At 39.1% G+C, this 19,719-nt stretch overlaps 1 protein-coding gene across 1 annotated transcript in view; it reads right to left on the bottom strand.

Moving 5' to 3' along the window:
* Nucleotides 1–656: 656 nt before the first annotated feature.
* DYRK1A (dual specificity tyrosine phosphorylation regulated kinase 1A) overlaps nt 657–19,719 on the bottom strand; it is an 88,906-nt gene continuing 69,843 nt past the window's right edge. Inside the window, exons 3-11 of the mRNA XM_015813803.1 lie at nt 12,171–12,263; nt 10,303–10,491; nt 8,978–9,125; nt 7,537–7,823; nt 5,961–6,107; nt 5,717–5,857; nt 3,135–3,441; nt 2,788–2,912; nt 657–2,330 (exon numbers count right to left, since the gene is read on the bottom strand). Of these exons, the coding sequence (XP_015669289.1) occupies nt 1,704–2,330; nt 2,788–2,912; nt 3,135–3,441; nt 5,717–5,857; nt 5,961–6,107; nt 7,537–7,823; nt 8,978–9,125; nt 10,303–10,491; nt 12,171–12,263 (2,064 nt within the window). The 3' untranslated portion in view covers nt 657–1,703. The remainder of the gene's footprint in view (nt 2,331–2,787; nt 2,913–3,134; nt 3,442–5,716; nt 5,858–5,960; nt 6,108–7,536; nt 7,824–8,977; nt 9,126–10,302; nt 10,492–12,170; nt 12,264–19,719) is intronic.

Genomic DNA, 19,719 nt, shown 5'->3' with positions numbered 1-19,719 from the left:
CAGACCTCCTGCTAAATACAGCCTACTCGGCCTCAGGTTTCACTTGGGCCTTTTTTTTTTTTTTACTTCACTTATCTTAGTGTTTTGGGATCTGTTCATGTAATCAAGGTCTTGCCTTCAGGTTTACATTTATGCTAATAAGGGATGCACAAATTAACTGCTGGTTTCATAGCTTCTGGCTTTATTGTCCCTTTTACTTTCAGAAGCTTGAACACATTTATAATGCAACAGATGTTATAGTGTTGAATTAGATGTCCTATCTATCATGTTCAATACACAGACTGTTGTAAATGTATTGGCTATGAATAAACAACAGTTCCAGTTTTGTTTAAGCAATAGTACAGCCATAATTTTCAACTGACATTTAAAAATGGTCTAGTTACACCTTGTGTCAAAGTGCAGAACTGCTACATTATTGGTTACAGACATCTATGTGCTATAAAAACAGCTTTGGTACAATAAATTATCAAAAAAGAAAAAAAAATTTGTAAAATTCACAGCATAATTGTGAGGCAAAAAAGCAGTCACATAAAATTCTGCATTTTTAAAAATGTTCAGGTTGAACAGAAGACATCTTTGTGCAGAAGTTTAACAGTGGAGAAACCACGTGCCCAGAAAAAGCAAAAAGAGGAAGAAGACGTAGGAGGAAAGGAAAAAAGAAAGTGAAAAGCAGAGAGGAACACAGTTGTAGCTATTTTCATCAAAAGCAAACCACTACTCCTGTGACCTTCAACCAATAAGGAAGTCAGCTTTATGACACACGCAAAGTGACCTTGCAATACCTTACAATAAGTGGGTCACAAAGTCTATTTTAAAAGAAAGGCCTCTTGAATTACCCATTCTCTGTGTTTTCAGCATTAAGGACTGTCTGCAAAAGCATGTCCAAAAGTGATTGCATCTGAAATGGTAGGCTCTTCTAACTTAGAGTCCAAATCCATAAGGCCAAAGGTTATCCCAAAGACCACCACTTAAGACTTCCCCTGGACTGGTCAAGACCAACCTGTTGATTGCTTCTCAGTGCACCTTACTTACAGGACCAGTCTTATTTCAATACTAACTGATTGTAGCCTCAAACATGAGACACAGAATCCCAATATAATTGCTGCTTTGATTCTCAGTAGGTTCAGATAAGGAGTCTTAATCACCGCCACTTAGCATGCTTCGTGTGTCTCATGAACACCATTACAACCATTCTTTTTACAGCTAAAGATTCTGTTTTGTAATCTTAGGGTCCCTCTTCCTTACAGTACTGCTTTTTGTGTTCATGTATGTTTGGGGAATGGAAATTCATTATTACTCCCCACCCCTCCCGCCTTAATATTAAAAAAAGAAAAACCTCAAAATGCCCACTTATATGATTCTGGGCATGCCTTAAAATATGCTTGCAACTAAGATCAACTCTTGAATATTCATTCTGTTGAACAAGGGGAAAAATATATGTGTGACTGGGTTGTAATAATTAAAATGGGCAAAAAGGTGAGAAATCTTCTCAAAGCTATCTAGGATAGGTATGAACATGGCTCTAAAAACTTCACTGCAATCTGTTCAAGTTTAAAAAAATAGTTAGCTTTGCCCTCCTGTAGCGGTTCAATAAGTCTATCTCCTCCTGATTCAAGCAGCTTTGCACTTTTTTTTTCTTTTCTTTTTTTGGAAAAACACCACTTCTATAAAAACACACAAGAAACAAATCTGTTTCAGTTTAGTCACGAGCTGGCCACAGGACTTTGCTGAACACAAACTCCTGTCATGGGAGATTCTTCCCTATCAATTCCCTGTCTCATTGTAAGATGTCCTTCAGTCATGTAATGAGCAGGACCTGTGTTAGCAGAAAACTGGTACGTTGGGTGTCCTGCTATGCCAGTTTCTTGGTGTGGATTAGAATAGACTGTTAAATTGACGTCCATAGCTCCATTTTGTCCAAAGTCTAACGCATTAGCAGCCACGGGGCGGTTCTGATAGGCCTGATTGCCTTGATTACCAGTTGAGGAGGAAGATGTAGAGGAAGAAGTTGTTGAGGAAGACAGGGATGTCATGGAGTGGTGACCATGGCCCACCTCCATGGAATCTTGGGTGGACGAGCTGTTTGTTGGAGAATTGTAGACCCTTGGCCTGGTCCGATTACCCAAGGCCTGCTGTCCATGATGATGGTGGTGATGATGGTGGTGGTGATGGTGGTGGTGGGAATTATTTCCATGATGATGGTGTAATGCATTTTGCTGCTGAGGAGTAACATGGAAAGAGGTTTCTTGAACTGGATGGGTTTCAACAGTGACTTGTGTAGGAGCTTCAGTTCCTGGCCAACCAAGAGGAGGAGGAAACTGCTGTCGAACCTATAACAACAATACAAACACACACACACACACAAAGGAGAGATTATTTTATATTATAAAACCTAAACAAAGCAGAGTTAGACTTGTACTACACTGAACTTGATTTGTGTTGCCAAAAATTTAACAAATTTAAAAAAATGAAATATGATCATTACTTATTAGTATCTGTCTCCTGCAGTATTACAAAAGTTATTAGATCTGACTATCAAATATGTCTTTAACAATGCTTAAGTCAACTGTTCAAACAATTTTAGCAATGTGATTTAGAAGGAACTACATTAGTTTTTTGGCAATTATTTCAGTTTTAATCAGATTATCAAATAATTATCTGAATGATAAAAATATTAAGTTGCAGAATTGGTAAAAGATTGTTACTGTAGTGTGATCGCAGAGCAGAAGTATTTGGTTATTTAAGCATACCAATAATTAGTTAACAGAGACTTCCTTTCAAAACTACCTGAGGACTGTGCGCTTCACAATCCATAGCTTGTACAGCAGCAGTGAAGTGTCCACCACTATGTCGATGCTGGTGTGTTGGATCTGACCGTGCTCTTCCACTGTTGCTTGTCCCCGAAGAGCCACCTTTAACCATAAGTAAAACAAATATGTGGAAGATGATATAATCAGAAATTTTAATGTGACAACTGGAAGGCATAATAAATAAGATTACTAAGGGAAAAAGGGTAGCTAGAATTTTAAAAAGGAGAGGGAGCCAGATTTAAAATAATATAAGAACATTTTTATTTATATAGTAAATACTCTTCCAATGACTTCATTCCCAAAATGTAGGAATCACAAGTGTACCTGAGCTTGAAGATGTGCTAGAAGTGGTTCCTGAAGACTGCGACTGCTCCATAGCAGGACTTGTAGAGACACTGTTGCTTGTGTTTGTACCTTCATCTGCTGTTTTCTTAAAGAAACTATGCTGCAGAGCATAATAAGGTTGAATTCGGGTTTTTGGATCATAATCAAGCATCCTTAAGATGAGGTCTTTAAACTTCAAGTAGTCAGCTACCGTATGACCCGACTCCCCAGCACGACGCCCTCCTGGTCCTCCTGTTTCAACTCCAAGTATATTGTGAAGTTTACGGGTTCCAGGTGGTTTATACTCCTGTTGGAAAATTAGAAATACTTCACATTTAAAAATATAATTGCATTTTTTTATTATTTTACATCAGTTTGCTAACAATATAAATGCTTCCAGTTGTTGTTTTTAAAAAAAGAAAACCCTGCTCTTGATTTAGGGTATTTTGGTTTTTGTTTTTGACTCCTGGTGACTGCCTGGATGGGTCCCTGAAGTCTTCAGAGACAATTTAGTGTTCAGATTAAGGTATCAGTCTAGAACAGGGGTGTCAAACGCAATTTCATTGAGGGCCGCATCAGCATTGTGGTTGTCCTCAGGGGACCGGGTGGGTGTGGCCAGGGTGGGTGTTGTCTACTGGGTGGGCGTGAATGGAGTGGGTGTGGCCTACTGGGTGGGCGTGGCCAGCTCTACATTGTTCACGTCAAGGGTGCCTGTGGGAGCCTGGGCAGGAGTGGGACAGATCTGAGGGTCTCTGGCAGAAGGGGTGGGATCAGGGCAAGTGCCAAGGCATGGTCCACTGGAGGAGCCTCACTGTTCCTCTCAGGCCATGCGGGGGGGAGGGGCTGGATGGTGGTGCGGGCTGCCCAGAGCCCTGGGCAGCAGAGGTCAAATGCCCAGCCTGACCCTTGAGCACCCACGGCACCAAGCCCAGCCCCACTTCCTCAAGGCTGCTGCTCAAGGTTCTCCTGGTTCCTCGCTGTTTCCAGACAGCCTTGTGAAGCTAAGACTGAATGCGTTTCAGCATAGATGGCCACCACAAAATTGTACATTGGCTCCCAGCTGGCCTGGGCCAGGGCCAAGGCAGAGGGGGCCGTTCCCTCACTGTTTCCAGGATGGCTTCGCGGGCCACATGAAACCACTTCACGGGCCGCATCCAGCCCCCGGGCCTTGTGTTTTGACATGTCTGGTCTAGAAACTGAGAGACCCTGAATTCTAGTCCTGCCTTAAACACAAAGTCAGTTAGGTAACCTTGGGCCAGTCACTCTCTCTCAGCTCTAGGAAGATGATAATGGCAAACCACTTCTGAAACCTTTACAGTTTTCAAAATATTAACAATATTCATTTACTTTAAAAGAAAACCAAAGAGAAATATCCTTATACCACAATATGTAAGAATTGCCATATGTAAATATGATATGTGGGAAAGACCTTGTGGGGCGAGTGAAACAGATGCTGCCTAAGAAACGATCAGACAAGAGAAGGAGGAACCCCCAGTGGCTTAATGGTCAAAGAAACTTAGGAAGGAATCTCCCCCCCCCCCCCCAAACTAGTCAGGCTGTTAAAAGCAATGCTGAAAAATTTCAGACTTGCAAGATTTTGTTATGTAAACTTACAATAAAGTAGAATTAGCTCATCTAGTTGTGTTTCCTGTCTGGTTTCCTTGGGAGGGTGGACACCAAATTTGCAAATCTGAAAGTACAAATCTCCTGCCACTTTTGACCTGACTAATTAGGGCATGTCCTTCCTAAGTTTCTTTCTCTGTTAAGTCTCCTTCTCTTGTCCAATCTTCCTTAGACATCATCTTTCCCCTCACCTCTGAAGGTCATTCCCACATGCCATGACAGTAGATTAATGTTATATTTATGTATTATAACAGACCCTAAGATCAGATGTCAATACTTATAAACTATTCCCCTATGAATATTTTATTTATTTATTAAATTTATATGCTGGAGAGTTACCCTATGGTAAGATGGGAGACCAATAAATTTAATAATAAATAAATATAAAATAACAAAAAAACACAAAAAAGTAATTCTGGGTGGCTTACCACATCATTTCCCTATGATTTTCCTAGTTTAGAAAGTTTATAGTATGTGAGTAAACATATGCCACAGAACAAAACTTAAGTGCAACTTCCAAAAGTGTGTATATGTGTGTCAGTATGTGCCTATGTTATTCAGTGCCTTAAACTTTAAACCAAAATAGAGGTTGGGGTTGGAATGCCAGAACATTTTTTTAAAAGTTTTCCTTTTATTCTTTTTAGTAAAAGCTGTACAGTTAAATAATTATAACAATTACTGCATAGTTTATTTCTGACAATGTATATACAGTGAAATATTTTTGAACTGAAAGCTGATGTACGCTTGCCATTTATTTTACTATTACACTTCCTAATAGTAGGAAGTATTAATAATTAAAATTAGAGAAAATAATTTCTCTTATGTAGGGAAACTGTTCTCACTTAAATCAAGATTAGCTAAAAATTGATTCTGTCCAGTTGATTCTGACTCTAGGGAACAATGTTCATCTATGTTACAAACAGATTAATCTAGATCAAAGATTCAAAATATCTATTTACCCTTTTCCCATCTTTGGTCTTCTTTAAGGTCCAAGAGCCATCTGGCAACTTCTCAAAAAATTTCTTTGCTTTTGGTGCTTGGTCAAGAATATGAGCAGGTGGTATACCCAAAACTTCCACTATTTTATTCATCTGATCAACCTGTTTCAAATGAGGAAAATCAATTAGAAGTGTAACCAAATATTTAAAACTAAAAAAAATTGCCATCCCAACATAATATAAATGCATATGAATGTAAACAAACCTCATTTGCTCCACTGAAAAGAGGTTCTCCAGTGTGCATTTCCACTAAGATACAACCAAGGGACCACATATCAATTGCAAGATCATAAGGCATTCCCAATAGCACCTCAGGTGATCGATAAAAACGACTCTGGATATATTGATATATCTGTATTTGATAAACAGAGACATTAAATAATCCCCCAAAAATTCTAATTAGAAAGTAATGATTCTATATTGCACATAATTTATTTGAATTACAAAATGAGAAAAACGTTCTTGGTAATTAAGAAAGAAGTTTAAAGTTAAATATGCAATTATACAGCAGAAAATGTTAAAAAATAATTTGTTTCATGGACTGCAATTCTGTTTCCTTATTTGTGAAAGATTCTTATGATGTTGGGAAACTACCAACCAGCAGGGAATAACCTGCCCATCCCTCCCTCCCTCCTTCCTTCCTTCTCTCTCTCTCTCACACACACAGACACACACACGTGTTCCCTGAAACCTTATCTGTTTGTTCCCAAGAGAGGCAAGCATTCTGATGAGATTCTTATATTATAAGATAGGATGCAATAAAGCAGTCAAATTCAACCCTTCATATGTCATTGCTTGTGCCTGACATATGTAGAATTATAAGCCTCCTTCAAGCAGAGTTCAACTTCTGGTGATGCATGGACATATTTCAATAAAAGAGCTGTTTAGACGTTTTAATACCCAAGTAGATAACATCATCAATGTAAGCGAGTGCAGAATTTGCTTCCTGTTTATGTACAGTAGGAAACAGAAAGACTAGAACACATCCTCTCCAGCAATAATCAGGGATTAATATCAGGCAAACAATCAAGTAAAAAACTGTACTCTGATCAAGAATTTACAAAGGAAAAAAACCACATTTGCACCAACATTGGCAGGGCAAGATACTGCACATAAACAGGGAACAAATCTTGCACTCACTAGCACTGGTGATATTGCTTAGTTGGGTAGTGAAACTTCTGCAAGCAAGCAACCAACCAACCAACCCCAGAGAGCAATAAGGATTCCACATCTATGTATTTTCTTGACAATATGAAAGTGGTTTGCTGTTTGACCTCTTTGGGCTTTTTTAAAAAAAAGCTTACCAGATTAGTCTACTGATTTAGAATTCAATTATGGAATCCTTGACTCAAACTTTAAAAGTATAACTTCAAGAAACCTTAAAAACAAAAACAAAAATCTGTCCTTCTGCTTTCTGAAACAGAATTACTCTGCTATTTGAGCCATCAAAACTATGCACTGCAAATAGATTTTTTTTATATAAATGCAAAACTAGCATTCTGGCTATGATTTAGTAAAGAGTTCAACAGAACTTAATTTGTGCACTACACTGCAAACAGAATTATCATTTACTGTTATGGAGACTGCAGCCACATGGATATATACGCTACATTTTGAATGCTTAATATGGGTGGTCCCTTTTATCGCTAAAAACATTTTGCTTATTTTGTCCTTATGTAGTAATTAGGAACATATACAATTATTTTTGGAGTATGACGATTTATTTAAAATAAAACAAAACAACAAGCAACACTGAAATATCTTGAAGTGATAATACTTACCCTCTGTCCAAGCTGGCAAGAACTGCCAAAATCAACTATTTTGATAGCGCTTCGTTTGGGGTTACACAGCAAGATGTTCTCAGGTTTTAGATCACAGTGAATGATACTAAGTTCAGGAGTTGCAAGAAAAAGCAGTGCAGTACACATCTGTTGTGCAAACTTTCGCGTCAAATTCAGTGAAACCCCTCTGAAATTTGTATTCCTCAGAAGGTCATAAAGATTATAGGAGAGCATTTCAAAAACTAAACAGAGATGGTTTCGGAACATAAAGTGACGCTTCAAATGCACTGAAAGAAAAAAAAGGGGGGAGGTGTTAAATTACAGATATACAGCTTCAAACCTTGAAACATCTTCCTAAGGAAGCTATTGTTTCCAAAGGCTCCCCAAAAGTCTGCCCAACTTTTTTTTTTTAAAGTACAAGTGTCCTTTTACTTTTCTATATCCATAAACAAAAACTTCCTTTTGAAAAAAAAAACGTTATAGGTAATTTATTTCTCTGAAAATCACATGATGCTAAAATTAAAACCATGGCACTTATTTTTCTAAAAAGTACAGATTATAGTCCATCTATTTATAGACTTCCTATGCTTGAGGCTTCAGGTTTCTACTGACTTTTCTGATCAATACACAGCCTTTCTGCTTAAACTATTTGAAATTAGACTAAAATTTAATTGAACTAAATGCAACAACTAAAGAACTATGCTGCTGCCATTACAAAGAGAATGTTTGTGTTTATTTTCCCAAAGATGCTTTTTCACGAGGCAACTGGACTGGACTTTCCAGTTGCCTTGTGAAAAATCATCTTTGGGATAACTATGACCTGGATAACTGAGAATCTCCATAGACATTTGCCTTTATTTTGTTGTCTAGAATCAACTAAGCATGTAAAAGCAAATTTCATTAATGTTTAGTGCTGCTTTAGAATCGCTCTTATACAGTACATGATTCTGATTCTGTAACAGAATGCCCAGCAGATAATTAAACCATTTTGAATTACATAAAATTAACTTTAGTTACAGAACTGTGAACTGTCATTAGTTCAGAAACAAATGCTACTTTTTTATAATTTCACAATTATAAAAGTGTTTTAAAAATGCTTACACTGAGTGTTTCCCTGCCTTAATGAATGATAACTTTCTGCATAAAACAGCTATAGTCATCCAAAAGGCTCTAAAGTTTTTTGAGGCAATTAAGACTACTTGTACAAAAATGCACCTAAATTGAATACATAATCAGTGAAAGTTTAAGAAATTATCAAAATTATTACGCAATGCTCCTTAAATAGCCTAAAAGTGCATATTTGCAAAGATTAAATGAGAAGGCTTTTTAAAAGGAAATATAACATTATAACCTCAAAAAGACAATGAAAATATAATGGTTGATCGTTAGAAAAATAAAGACTCTGAGATAGTCAAAAGCTATCTCTTGAAAAGATAAATACCTATGTAATATTTCATTTCTGTGTCATGTTTGTTCATAAGCTCGAGAAGTCGCACTTCAATTTGGGCTTGATTTAGGAAAGCCTTCTTGTTCTTTATAATTTTAATAGCTACCCACTCCTGTTCCACACGATCATATGCCTTTACAACCTGTAGAAATTTAAGTGCAGAAATGTAGAAAAGAAAAACACGAATTAGATACAACTGCATGTTAAATAAAAAAGACAAAACAATTTATTGAAATAAAATGCGTTCTATAAACAACAGAACCTCTTTAATACCTTTCTGAGTGGCTCTATTTGGATGGTTTAGAAACTCTTTAATGTAATCTGAATAAGAAACTCAAGTAATGAAGTTTAAGCTAACTTATAACAAATCTCTAACCAAGATAATTGTAGTAATATTCCTTATTCCTGTTGATTGAATAAGGCTTTTCAGTTTTAACCACATGTTCACCAATGTTTGTCTGCCAGTGAAAGTGAAATATATTCCTGCTTTAGCTGTGGATTCCACACATGTCCAAATCCATCCCAGAAGGCAGATGAATTTTCTGGAGCATGTTTCATAGTGTTTTGGAGATACAAGAATAAAACTAAAGTAGGAAACACTATGAAAATAGTTCTCTTGCAATACTAAATAATATCTTTATTTGACAATTAGCTCAATTTAAATATTGTGAAGGTAAAGGAAGAGAAAGCAAGGTAAGCTCATTATTGCAGAGTTACATTATTCAAGCAATCCAAATTAAAAACCATGTGGGAAAATAAAACATAAAAATTAATTTGTAAAAACAATAAAAACTGTATTCTTACAGTTACTACAACATAGTACTGGTGGAATTTATATTTCAAGCTAACAATTTTAAATGATAAAATTTCTTTGTAAAATGATTTCCATTTCTAAATAAAAATTAAAAGTACATTTCATTCATGAACATTCTGCGGCCCTCCGGAAGCCCAATCCGGGTGTCGGAAGCCTTTTCCAGGCCACTGCCTCCCAGAAACAAGCCTCCAGAGGGCTGCAGAAGCGTCACCCAGTCTCAGATCCAGGCGGCAGTGGCCTGGAAAAGGCCTCAGGTGCCCAGATCGGGCATCCCGAGGGCCACAGAAGTGCCCCGATCCAGCCTCCGGAGGGCCATGGAAAGGAAACGGATCTTTTCAAGGTGAATCCAGTGCGACATGAAGGGAGGGGAAGCATGAAGTATCTTAGTGGTCGGGAGGCCTTGGGGGCCTGTTCCATCACTAGGATTGTGATGAGTGTATCAAAGATCATCCATTGGATAGGATACTGCTTTAAGTTGCTTTTATTCAAATTAATCAATCATTACCTGTCCAAATGAGCCTTTGCCTATTAAAGAATCAATTTCATAACGATCCATCCATTTTTCCCCATTTTTCACAATGTAGTCATAGTTATCATCATCGTATCCATCATTATAAACCTTCCGCTCTTTTTTGTGACTAGAATCATCTCCTTGTCCCTGTTGATGTCGTCGCTTCTTTTTTGCATAGTAAACCTGAGATTAGGAAATGCAATTATTGCATAGCCAGTTTGTATCATACACTATTGCAAAAGGGATTGAATTGGTGATAATTTAATTGGTAATAAAATGATAAAATGGTGATTAAAAATAAAATGGTGATAATGGTGATATTAATCATTACATTGTTACATTTTTATTTTACAGCATAATTTATTCAGTTAAAAAGGACCTAGGCAAGAGTATGGATATTGTTTCACTAGCCTCTGACCAACTGCTCTGAAAGCAAATCTGGAGCTGCTGAAACATAACAGCCAGATACAAGTTCAGTAAATTAAAGAAGTTTGAAGCACAAAACTTCCCAAAACAGACATAATTTTAAAAGGTGCAAAAGAAACACATGCATTCATAATTCAACTTATATGACATTAATCCTCTATTTTATTACTAAGAACATTGCTCTACTCTGTGCTAAAAGTAGCTTTGGATAATTTTCCTCAAGAAACAAGTACAATGAACAAGTACAATGTCTTTTGACTCATTTGTTTAATTGAATTCTTTTTATCTATTTTTAGGGCTTGAGTGGATAACAGATCATTTTTAGAGTCTGTTATTTATGTAGTAATACTGAACTTTTAAGCATTGCATAAACAAGAGTCCTGGTTTTTACATTATTGATCAATTGGCATTTAGACAAAGGGCATTCTTTAATGGCAAAGAAAAGGGGAAGACTAGAACAGTTTTAGGCAATAAATATTTAGTGGCTTTGTGATGGCTGGAATCTGGACACAAGCAAGAAACATTTTTCTGCTTTCTACCTGGCTTGGAGAAAAGAAAGGAAATCACTAACATCCAGGGTTACAAAGCCTTGCAAATAAGAATATTGGCTATATTCTATGAAAGAAAGCATTGCTATAGTGATGGACATTTTTCTACCCTCTCAGAAACAAGTCTAAAAACTATCTGTCATTCAAGTGAAGTGGATAAATCAGTGATGGCAAACCTTTTAGAGACCGAGTGCCCAAACTGCAACCCAAAACCCACTTATGCATCGTCCGGTGCCGGGTGGGCGTGGCCCATTGGGTGGGCGTGGCTGCAGTGGTAACAGCAGACTGGGTGGGACTAAAAGGTTCAATCAATCAATTCCAACTTTGCAAGATCTTTTCTTTTCCCCGCAAGAAGTTGAAATTGATTGATTGATTGAACCTTTTTTTTTTTTTGCACACAGCGGTGGAGGCCTAAAGTGAAAAGGTTTTATAAAACCCAGCTGAAGGCCTAGGACTGGGGCGATGGCGCGCGTGCCCACAGAGAGGGCTCTGAGTGCCGCCTCTGGCACCTGTGCCATAGGTTCGCCACCACTGGGATAAATCAACCTTAGTATTTTATTGCATCTCCCACTTTTCATTTATAGAAAAGACAGTAGCTTTTCTTTTTTTAACAGATAAGTACTTTCGTCTATAACATTTGCAACAGTAAGAATAATTTCAAAGCAGAAATAATAAAATAAAATAAAATAGGAAGGAAGGAAGGAAAATAGATTTTAAATACTGTTCCAAGCAGCTTTTTCCCCTTCTAAAATGCTATTCAAGTGGTAAGTATTCTTTCGAAGACTATATCTCCACTCATTGCATTTTAGTATTAGTAAATGCATTCTAGTCACAATAAACAAAACTTATATCAAAAGAAGTTAACTCAATGAATTATGCAGATTTTACCTCATTAATATGTTTGTATGTTTTGATCAAATCCACAGACAGTTTCCTTAAAGGAGCAGCTGCTGGATCTCGGAACGTTAGTGGCATTCGCCTCTGTAAAATAACAATATCACATATAACATTAATCAGATAAATAAGAATGTTACTTTAAAATAATGGATTATAAATTATACACTTATCAAAAGAATAACCAGAAATATATTTAAAAAGTAAAACATTTAAAATGACAAGATGCTAAAATTTATCTTACTAACATACAAAAAAAATCCTCCAGCTTTCACTCAAAGTTAATATTATGGTATAATTTTAATGGTTTGATTATACCCAATAAACAATGTTTATTTTTCATCTATGAATGTATAGTAGATTTTGGTTTATACACCCTTTTATGAGATTGTTCTGTTAAAAACAGAAGAAAACTAAATTGCGTTATTTGTTAGAAAATATAGGGCAACTATTTCTAAAACAGATGAATATTCTTTTGAAGGAATCCTTTCAAATGATAACAGCATCTCTTTCTAGTCTATGTTGATATTGCACCAAGAATTCCAGTGAACAAATATGAATCCTATCCTGATAAATGCAGATTGTCCTTAAGCCATAAATTTTGGAATATGGCCAATATTCAATAAGCAATAAAATAAGCATAGGACCTTGAAAACAGTGACTGAAGTAGCTTTCCCTGATGGATTTCAGCAGCAGAATCTTCCACATAAACATCTACTCCTTAAAGAAAGCCTGTTTTAGTATAATTTCTACATGTTTGCACTGTAGTATCTTGAAAATACAACTACAGTTCTACATGTTACTTTTTTCCAAGCAGCTCAAACTCTGTAGATGCCCGTCAGGCAGAGGCAACTTCCTGCCATGCTGAAATATTTTACAAAAGAGAGTCTTCAACTCAGAGGAATGGAGAATGCACATTATAAAATGCAAACCTCAAATAACCTTAATATAGAAGCAGAGACTTTGAAATTCGATAGGCAAAATGAAACATACACCAATTTTAAGTAGCCTATACTGTCAGTATTAGCAATGATGTTAAAAGTTCCAATGCAAGGCAGGTAACAACATACAGACTTAAGAACCCTCAACTGACACTGCTGAAATCCAATGACAAAGTACACAGGATCAATGGCCAGTTTAAGCATTACTAGTTGTTTTACACTGTAGAATGTGAGTGAAGTATTAAACACAATTTGAACATCTACCTCAAAAAGTAAGGAGAAAAAAAATTTGGAAGGCCTTTGGCCCTCTCACTTACACAATATAGTACAATCCTGTTTATTATATGTAGGCTTCAGGGCCAAGGTAGTGTGCTGCCCTCAGTTATGGAAACAAATTAAACTTTATTCTGAATATTTAAAGATCTTTGAAAATAAAAATAACCTGCTTAACCTCAGGACAGTTCCGAGTAAAATATCTATTATCCAGGATTTAATTCTGATGAAAATTATAATCTGGAATGTATTACAAAGGTCTAGGTAAGAGAAAAAAGGGATTCATTTTTCCCAGTTGTCTGTCAAGTCACTCTAGCATGTTAACAACTTATAGCTGTAAGCATACAGCCTGCAAACCTTTTAGAAATATCCATAGTCCTGCAACACTGTATCCTACAATCTGACCAAAGCTTCAACTAAACACTAGTTAAACAAGTCATACATAAAATAGTATATTGGGTCATATTTTTATTGAACATATTGTCTTTGAAGCCCTCTTAAGGGCTCATTGAATCAGATACTCCAATCAATGAAATGACAAATGAGTTACAACCACCAACATCTGTTTTTCATAAAACAGGATCATGGAAGTGAATCAAATCCTCATCATAAGATCTGACCTTCTTATAAAGATTTCCCATATATTCCAAATGACTGAGAATGCATCAATTTAACTGCCAAACAGTACTGATTATGTGCTCTCACTTTCATGTCAACTATTAGCACACATATAAATAATTTTTTTTCCCATGACACCTGTCCCTAATCTCATCCTTCAGGTCTCCTATCCATCACCACTGTAATTAAATCTCTTCACCTTTATTGTAGACATCCTCTTCTTCCCTTTCATTCCATGCTTCCCAGCATTACAGCTTTCTCTAGAGAGCTAGGTCCTCACATAATTTATTATATGGATAATTTTAGTCTGATTAATTGTGCCTTAAGTGAGAACTCTTGGTTGATTTGTTTGAATTATCCTTTTATTTTCTTCACTGGCCATTCTCAAGAGTCTTCTCCAATATCAAAGTTCAAAAGCATCAATACTCTTTTAACCCTGCTTCTTCAAGATCCATTTTTTTCCTATAAAATATCACAGGCAATATTATGGCTTCCACGTTTCTGATATTTGTAAGCACAATCACATCATGACATCTGAATAACTTCCCCAGGCGTTCATGATGAGCCATACTGGCACAGTAGTTAGAATGTAGTATTACAGGGTAACACTGCCCACTGCCAGAAGTTTGATCTGATGGGGCTCAAGATTGACTCAGCCTTCCATCCTTCCAAGGTTGGTAAAATGAAGACCCAGATTGTTGGGGACAATATGCTGACTCTGTAAACTGCTTAGAGAGGGCACAGTAAAGCACTGTGAAGTGGTATACAAGTGCTATCTAAGTGCTATTGCTATTCATGATAATTGACTTGACTATGTGCTCCTTTTCTATTGATGGTTAATCTTAAAAGACCAAAGTTATCCGTCTCTTCAATATTTTCATTATCAATTCTAAGGCTGGTTGTTCTACGTACTGTCTGTGCTCTGTGAGATCTATTAGAGCAGAGGTCCCCAACCTTTTGGGCACCAGGGACCTGTTCCGTGGAGAGAGGTTTTTTCGCGGACCGGAATGCATGGTTTTGTGTGCTGCCTGCATCTCGCAGATGGGGCTTTGCTTGTTTCTGCGGCCCGGTTGCTGGCATGCCGCGGCCCAGTACTGGTCCACGGACCGGGGGTTGGTGACCCCTGTATTAGAACTTGCAGATCCTATGCATTTTCAGTTATTGGTGTAGTGTCATCAGCATAATAATAAGCAGATTATTCATGTTTCTTCCTCCAATTTTAAAACCACATTAATATTCTTCCACTCCAGCTTCTTATATATATATATTATATATATTCAGCAGGTAAGTTAAAAAAAGAGGGGGGAGGAATGTACACTTGTTTTGCTCCTTTTCCAACCTAGAGACAGACTTTCACCATGTTCTGTCCATACGGTGGCTTTCTGACCTGTATATGAGGACAATGAGATGTTTTTTTCTAAGTATATTCCACAGTTTGATGTGATCAATACAACTAAAAGCCTTCCTACAATCAATGAAGCACATATGGATTTTGGGGGGGTACTCTTTGGCAGTCTAAATTATCCAGCATGTATCAGCTATAATGTCTCATGTTCTTTAGTCTTGTCTAAAGCCAGCTTGAACATTTGCCATTTTTTCCCATGTAAAATTCTAATCCACACTGGATGATCGTAAGCATTACTTTGCCAGCATGTGAAATTAAGGATATTATACAATAATTTGCACACCCACTTTAGTCTCCCATTTTTTGATATTGAAATGTAGAATGACTTCTTCTAATCAGTGGGCCAGTGTTATCATTCTCAAAATTTGCTGACATAGCTTAGTTAGCACTTTCACTAATTCTCCTGTTGCTTGCTTATTTCTATGGGTAATTCCATCAGCACCTTTCCAACTTGGTAATTATCAGTGTTCTGATTAACTTTATCTTTTAATACTAGAGTTTCTTGTAGGTAAGCAATATCTTCTAAGACAGAAATGTCAAACTCGCGACGGTGGGCGCAGCTCTGGTATGATGAAATCGGCCCATGGGCCGGCAGTTTGACACCCCTGTTCTAAGATATCCAATATTCTTGCATATTGACATCTTTATTGCGCAATCTTCAATATACGCCTTCCATCTTAATCTGTTCTCCTGTGAATTGGTTACTATTTATCCATTAACTTCCTTTAGCACAGGCATGTCAAACTCGTGACGTCACATGACATCGGGCGACGTATCACAACTTTTTCCCCATTGCCGGCAATGGGGTGGGCGCGGTTTTGGCGTGACGCATACGGCCTATAGGCTGGCAGTTTGACATGCCTGATTTAACGTATCAATTTGAGGTTGGAACCGCCTTCTGAACTCAAAGATTTTCCTTGGTTTTCAATGTCTGCTTTCATTATCTGTGTCTCTACAGATATTGTTAGAAATAGAGAAATGAAATAACACCATAAATTCTTCCCAGAATTATAACCCAACAAAAATAATCTCAATATGATGCTCAAGGAAGTTGCAAAGAACTCCTTAGTACAAACAAAAATCTATAGGCCGCTCATACATTCTCTGATGTCAGTGCTCATCAGTCTACCAAAGGGGAAAATGGAACAAAAGTAGTATGCATGGAAATATACCTAGGAGAAAACCACTCCTTTCCAGAACATACATTACTACCTGTCTTAGATTTGACAATAGTCACTTGAATGATGCAGTAGAAACAGTATTCTGTGACATGAAAATCAATTTTTTTTAGCATTAATGAGAAATATATCTGGAGAAAATGAAGCACTGAATTCCAAGAGATGAACATTACAGTCAACTGTGAAGCATGCAGCCACAAGTATGATGATTTGGAATCTCAAGACCCACCTGAATGCACACTAATCTGGAGTCTCAAAAAAAATGGGGTCCCCCCCCCCGGTACTAGATTTTCGCTGCCATACTGTTTAACTTTCTTTAAAGTTTACTTGATGCAGAATGGGCAAACTTTAAAGAAAGTTAAACAGTATGGTAGCAAAAATCCAGGAGCAGGGGGGACTGCTTTTTTGAAACGCCAGACTAGCATGCATTCATGTGCTTCCAATCTCCTTGCTTGTTGTAAAGCCAGATTGGAGTCCTCGGGCCGCTCTTTCCAGCCCACTTTGGAGCCGGTTCAAAAGCGAAGGGAATAGTTCCCATCCCACCTGATTGCTGCGGGGCTTTGTTTCCAAAGACCCTCTGCATAGGCTCTGGACAAACTGAGATCCGGGACTGAAAAAGCAGCAATGGGAATGAAGGGCTGTTCAAAGGGTTAGGGAAGCCTTCCCCTGCCTGCCTCCACTTGCTGCCGCCGTGCAGCATGTCCAGATTGCCTGTCTTCCCCCACCCCTCCACTTGCAGGGTGCTGGAGGAGGTCTCCCTTGGGCATGGAACAGGGCGTCAACTTCAGTCGGTGCTCACAGGGTGACGGAGTAGGTCTCCCTTGGGCTTCTCCCACTTTCTCCTTCTTCCTCCTTTGAACAGCCCTTCACTCTCATTGCTGCTTTTTCAGTCCTGGGTCTCAGTTTGTCCAGAGCCTGTGCAGAGGGCCTTTGGAAACGAAGCCCTGCAGCAATTGAGTGGGGTGGGAATGATTCCCTTCGCTTTTGGGCCGGCTCCGAAATGACCAGACTCCTTCACATTCTGCATCAAGTAAACTTTAAAGAAAATTAAACAGTCTGGTAGTGAAAGTCCAGGAGCGGGGAAACCCCCCCGGTTTTTCTTACTCTCCAAAGATGCTCCCCCAAGCGCAATACAATCACGGTGCCCCCCTCCACCACCAGTCATAATGGAGGGAGAACCAGAATACGAGATGGAAGAAATACCAGACTCTAGGACAGTGATGGCGAACCTTTTAGAAACTGAGTGCCCAAACTGCAACCCAAAACCCACTTTATTTATCGCCGGGTGCCAGGTGGGCGTGGCCCAGAAGGTGGACGTGGCTGTGGTCATGGTAGACTGGGTGGGTGTGGCCAAGGTGGGCATCGTCACCTTGATGCTGCTCGTGGGGAGGGATGCCTGTGGGGGCTGGGCAGCGTTGGGGGAGATCCAGGGAGTCTCTGGCAGATGGGGCAGTGGGCAGGAGGCTCGTCCTGCGGGGTGAGGCGAGGTAAGACGAGGCAGGGCAGGGGTGCCATTGTCGCAGGGCAAGGCGAGGCAGGGGCCGGGGCGGCTGCTGCCTGACACCATCGGCCTCCGCACACAGAGGCCGACAGTGTCCGTCAGCAGCCACAGCCTGCCGGCCCCTCAACCGGTGCACTCTGGGGCTCCACAGCCCGCCAGCAGTTCAGAGAAGCTGCCTCTGAGCTGGCCGGCTGGCCGACAGCTAAGAAGGCGATGCAGTGGGTCGTGCCTGGGAAAAGGAGAGCATGTGAGGCCAGGAGAGATGGGATGGGGGGGAGGGAAACCAGCCATGCTGGGATGCATCCGGCCACGTGGGACCTCAGCGAGTTAGCGGGCGGCTGGTTGAAGAGGGACGGTTGCCATCTCCGGGGCATGGTGCGCGTGCCCACAGAGAGGATTCTGAGTGCCGCCTCTGGCACGCGTGCCATAGGTTCACCACCACTGCTCTAGGAAAAGAGGTAAAGGCATTCATATTTGAATCATTGGAAAGACTACCTGGGAAAATGCACAGTGTGCTCATGCCCCTGATTTGTCATTCACGAGCACTTCCCTGACAAGCCTTGGTGAATCAAGGTCCAGCTCTACATCCAGTTTCACCTGAGGAACCTATTGAGGAAGAGTTTCACTAGCCCCTCTGGCGGAAGCAGGACACTTGCCACAATGGGCCTTCAATTCCCAGGCAGGGGAGGGAACCTCTAACAATGTTTTTGTGTTGCAGCAACTATGACCTGGCTTGCCAGCTACTTCAAATGAGGGGAAGGCGGATTTCTTTTTGACTGGTTCCCTTTCACCTTTGCCAGGTTCCTATGAGAACTCTAACTTTGAAGAGAAAAGGACTACAGAAAAATCCATGGAAGTGGGGAGCAAAATGGAGGGGAGATGTAGATGACTAGGCTGAGCCTGAGGGAAGGGTGAAACGCATCATCTCAAATCCCTTCACACCCACAAGAGTCTACCCTGAATTCCATTGACTCTTATCTACCACCAATCTGCTTTGACCCTTAGTAGTTCAGATTCTTGTGGAGAGCATAAGCTTGCAATAAACCTTTATATTCATTATGAACTGTCTGGACTTCTGATTTCTTGCACTTGACAAAACTAAGGGAGATAAAGCGGAGGAAGAGACACTTGAAAGCTACTGTAGGATGACAAGCAACGAACCCCAATGTGAGTGACAATTGCTGTTAGGGCCTGCTGTTAGGCAGTAAGAGCAGCAATGCTTTTGTAGTTGTCTACCCTTATTGGAAGTGCAAGGAATGGTTCTGGCAGTTATTTATAGAGTTGTGAAGAATATGCTAGTCCAGAGGTCCCAAACCTTTTTGGCACCAGGGATCGGTTTCATGGGAGACAACTATTGTTCCACGGACCAGGGGAGGGGAGGTTTCAGGATTATTCAAGTGCATTACATTTATTGTACATTTTCTAAACAAACAAATAAATGATGCACTTTATTTCTATTATTGTATTAGTTTAGACCACCTCTAAAAAAGTGGGAAGGAAAAGAGACAATCCTAAACTCAGCCTTCCAGCAAAACAAACCAAAGACCCAGCATGCCGAGGAAGTAATGAAAAAAAACATTCAAAAAAGAGCAACAGAGAGGGGAAAAACCATGAGAGAGAGAGAGAG

This window comes from Protobothrops mucrosquamatus, unplaced genomic scaffold, assembly GCF_001527695.2.
Source record: "Protobothrops mucrosquamatus isolate PMUCROS unplaced genomic scaffold, P.Mucros_1.0 scaffold197, whole genome shotgun sequence".
In the NCBI taxonomy this organism is placed as follows: domain Eukaryota; kingdom Metazoa; phylum Chordata; class Lepidosauria; order Squamata; family Viperidae; genus Protobothrops; species Protobothrops mucrosquamatus.
Note: the sequence above shows the minus strand (reverse complement) of the source record. Positions and strands in the feature narration are given on the sequence as shown.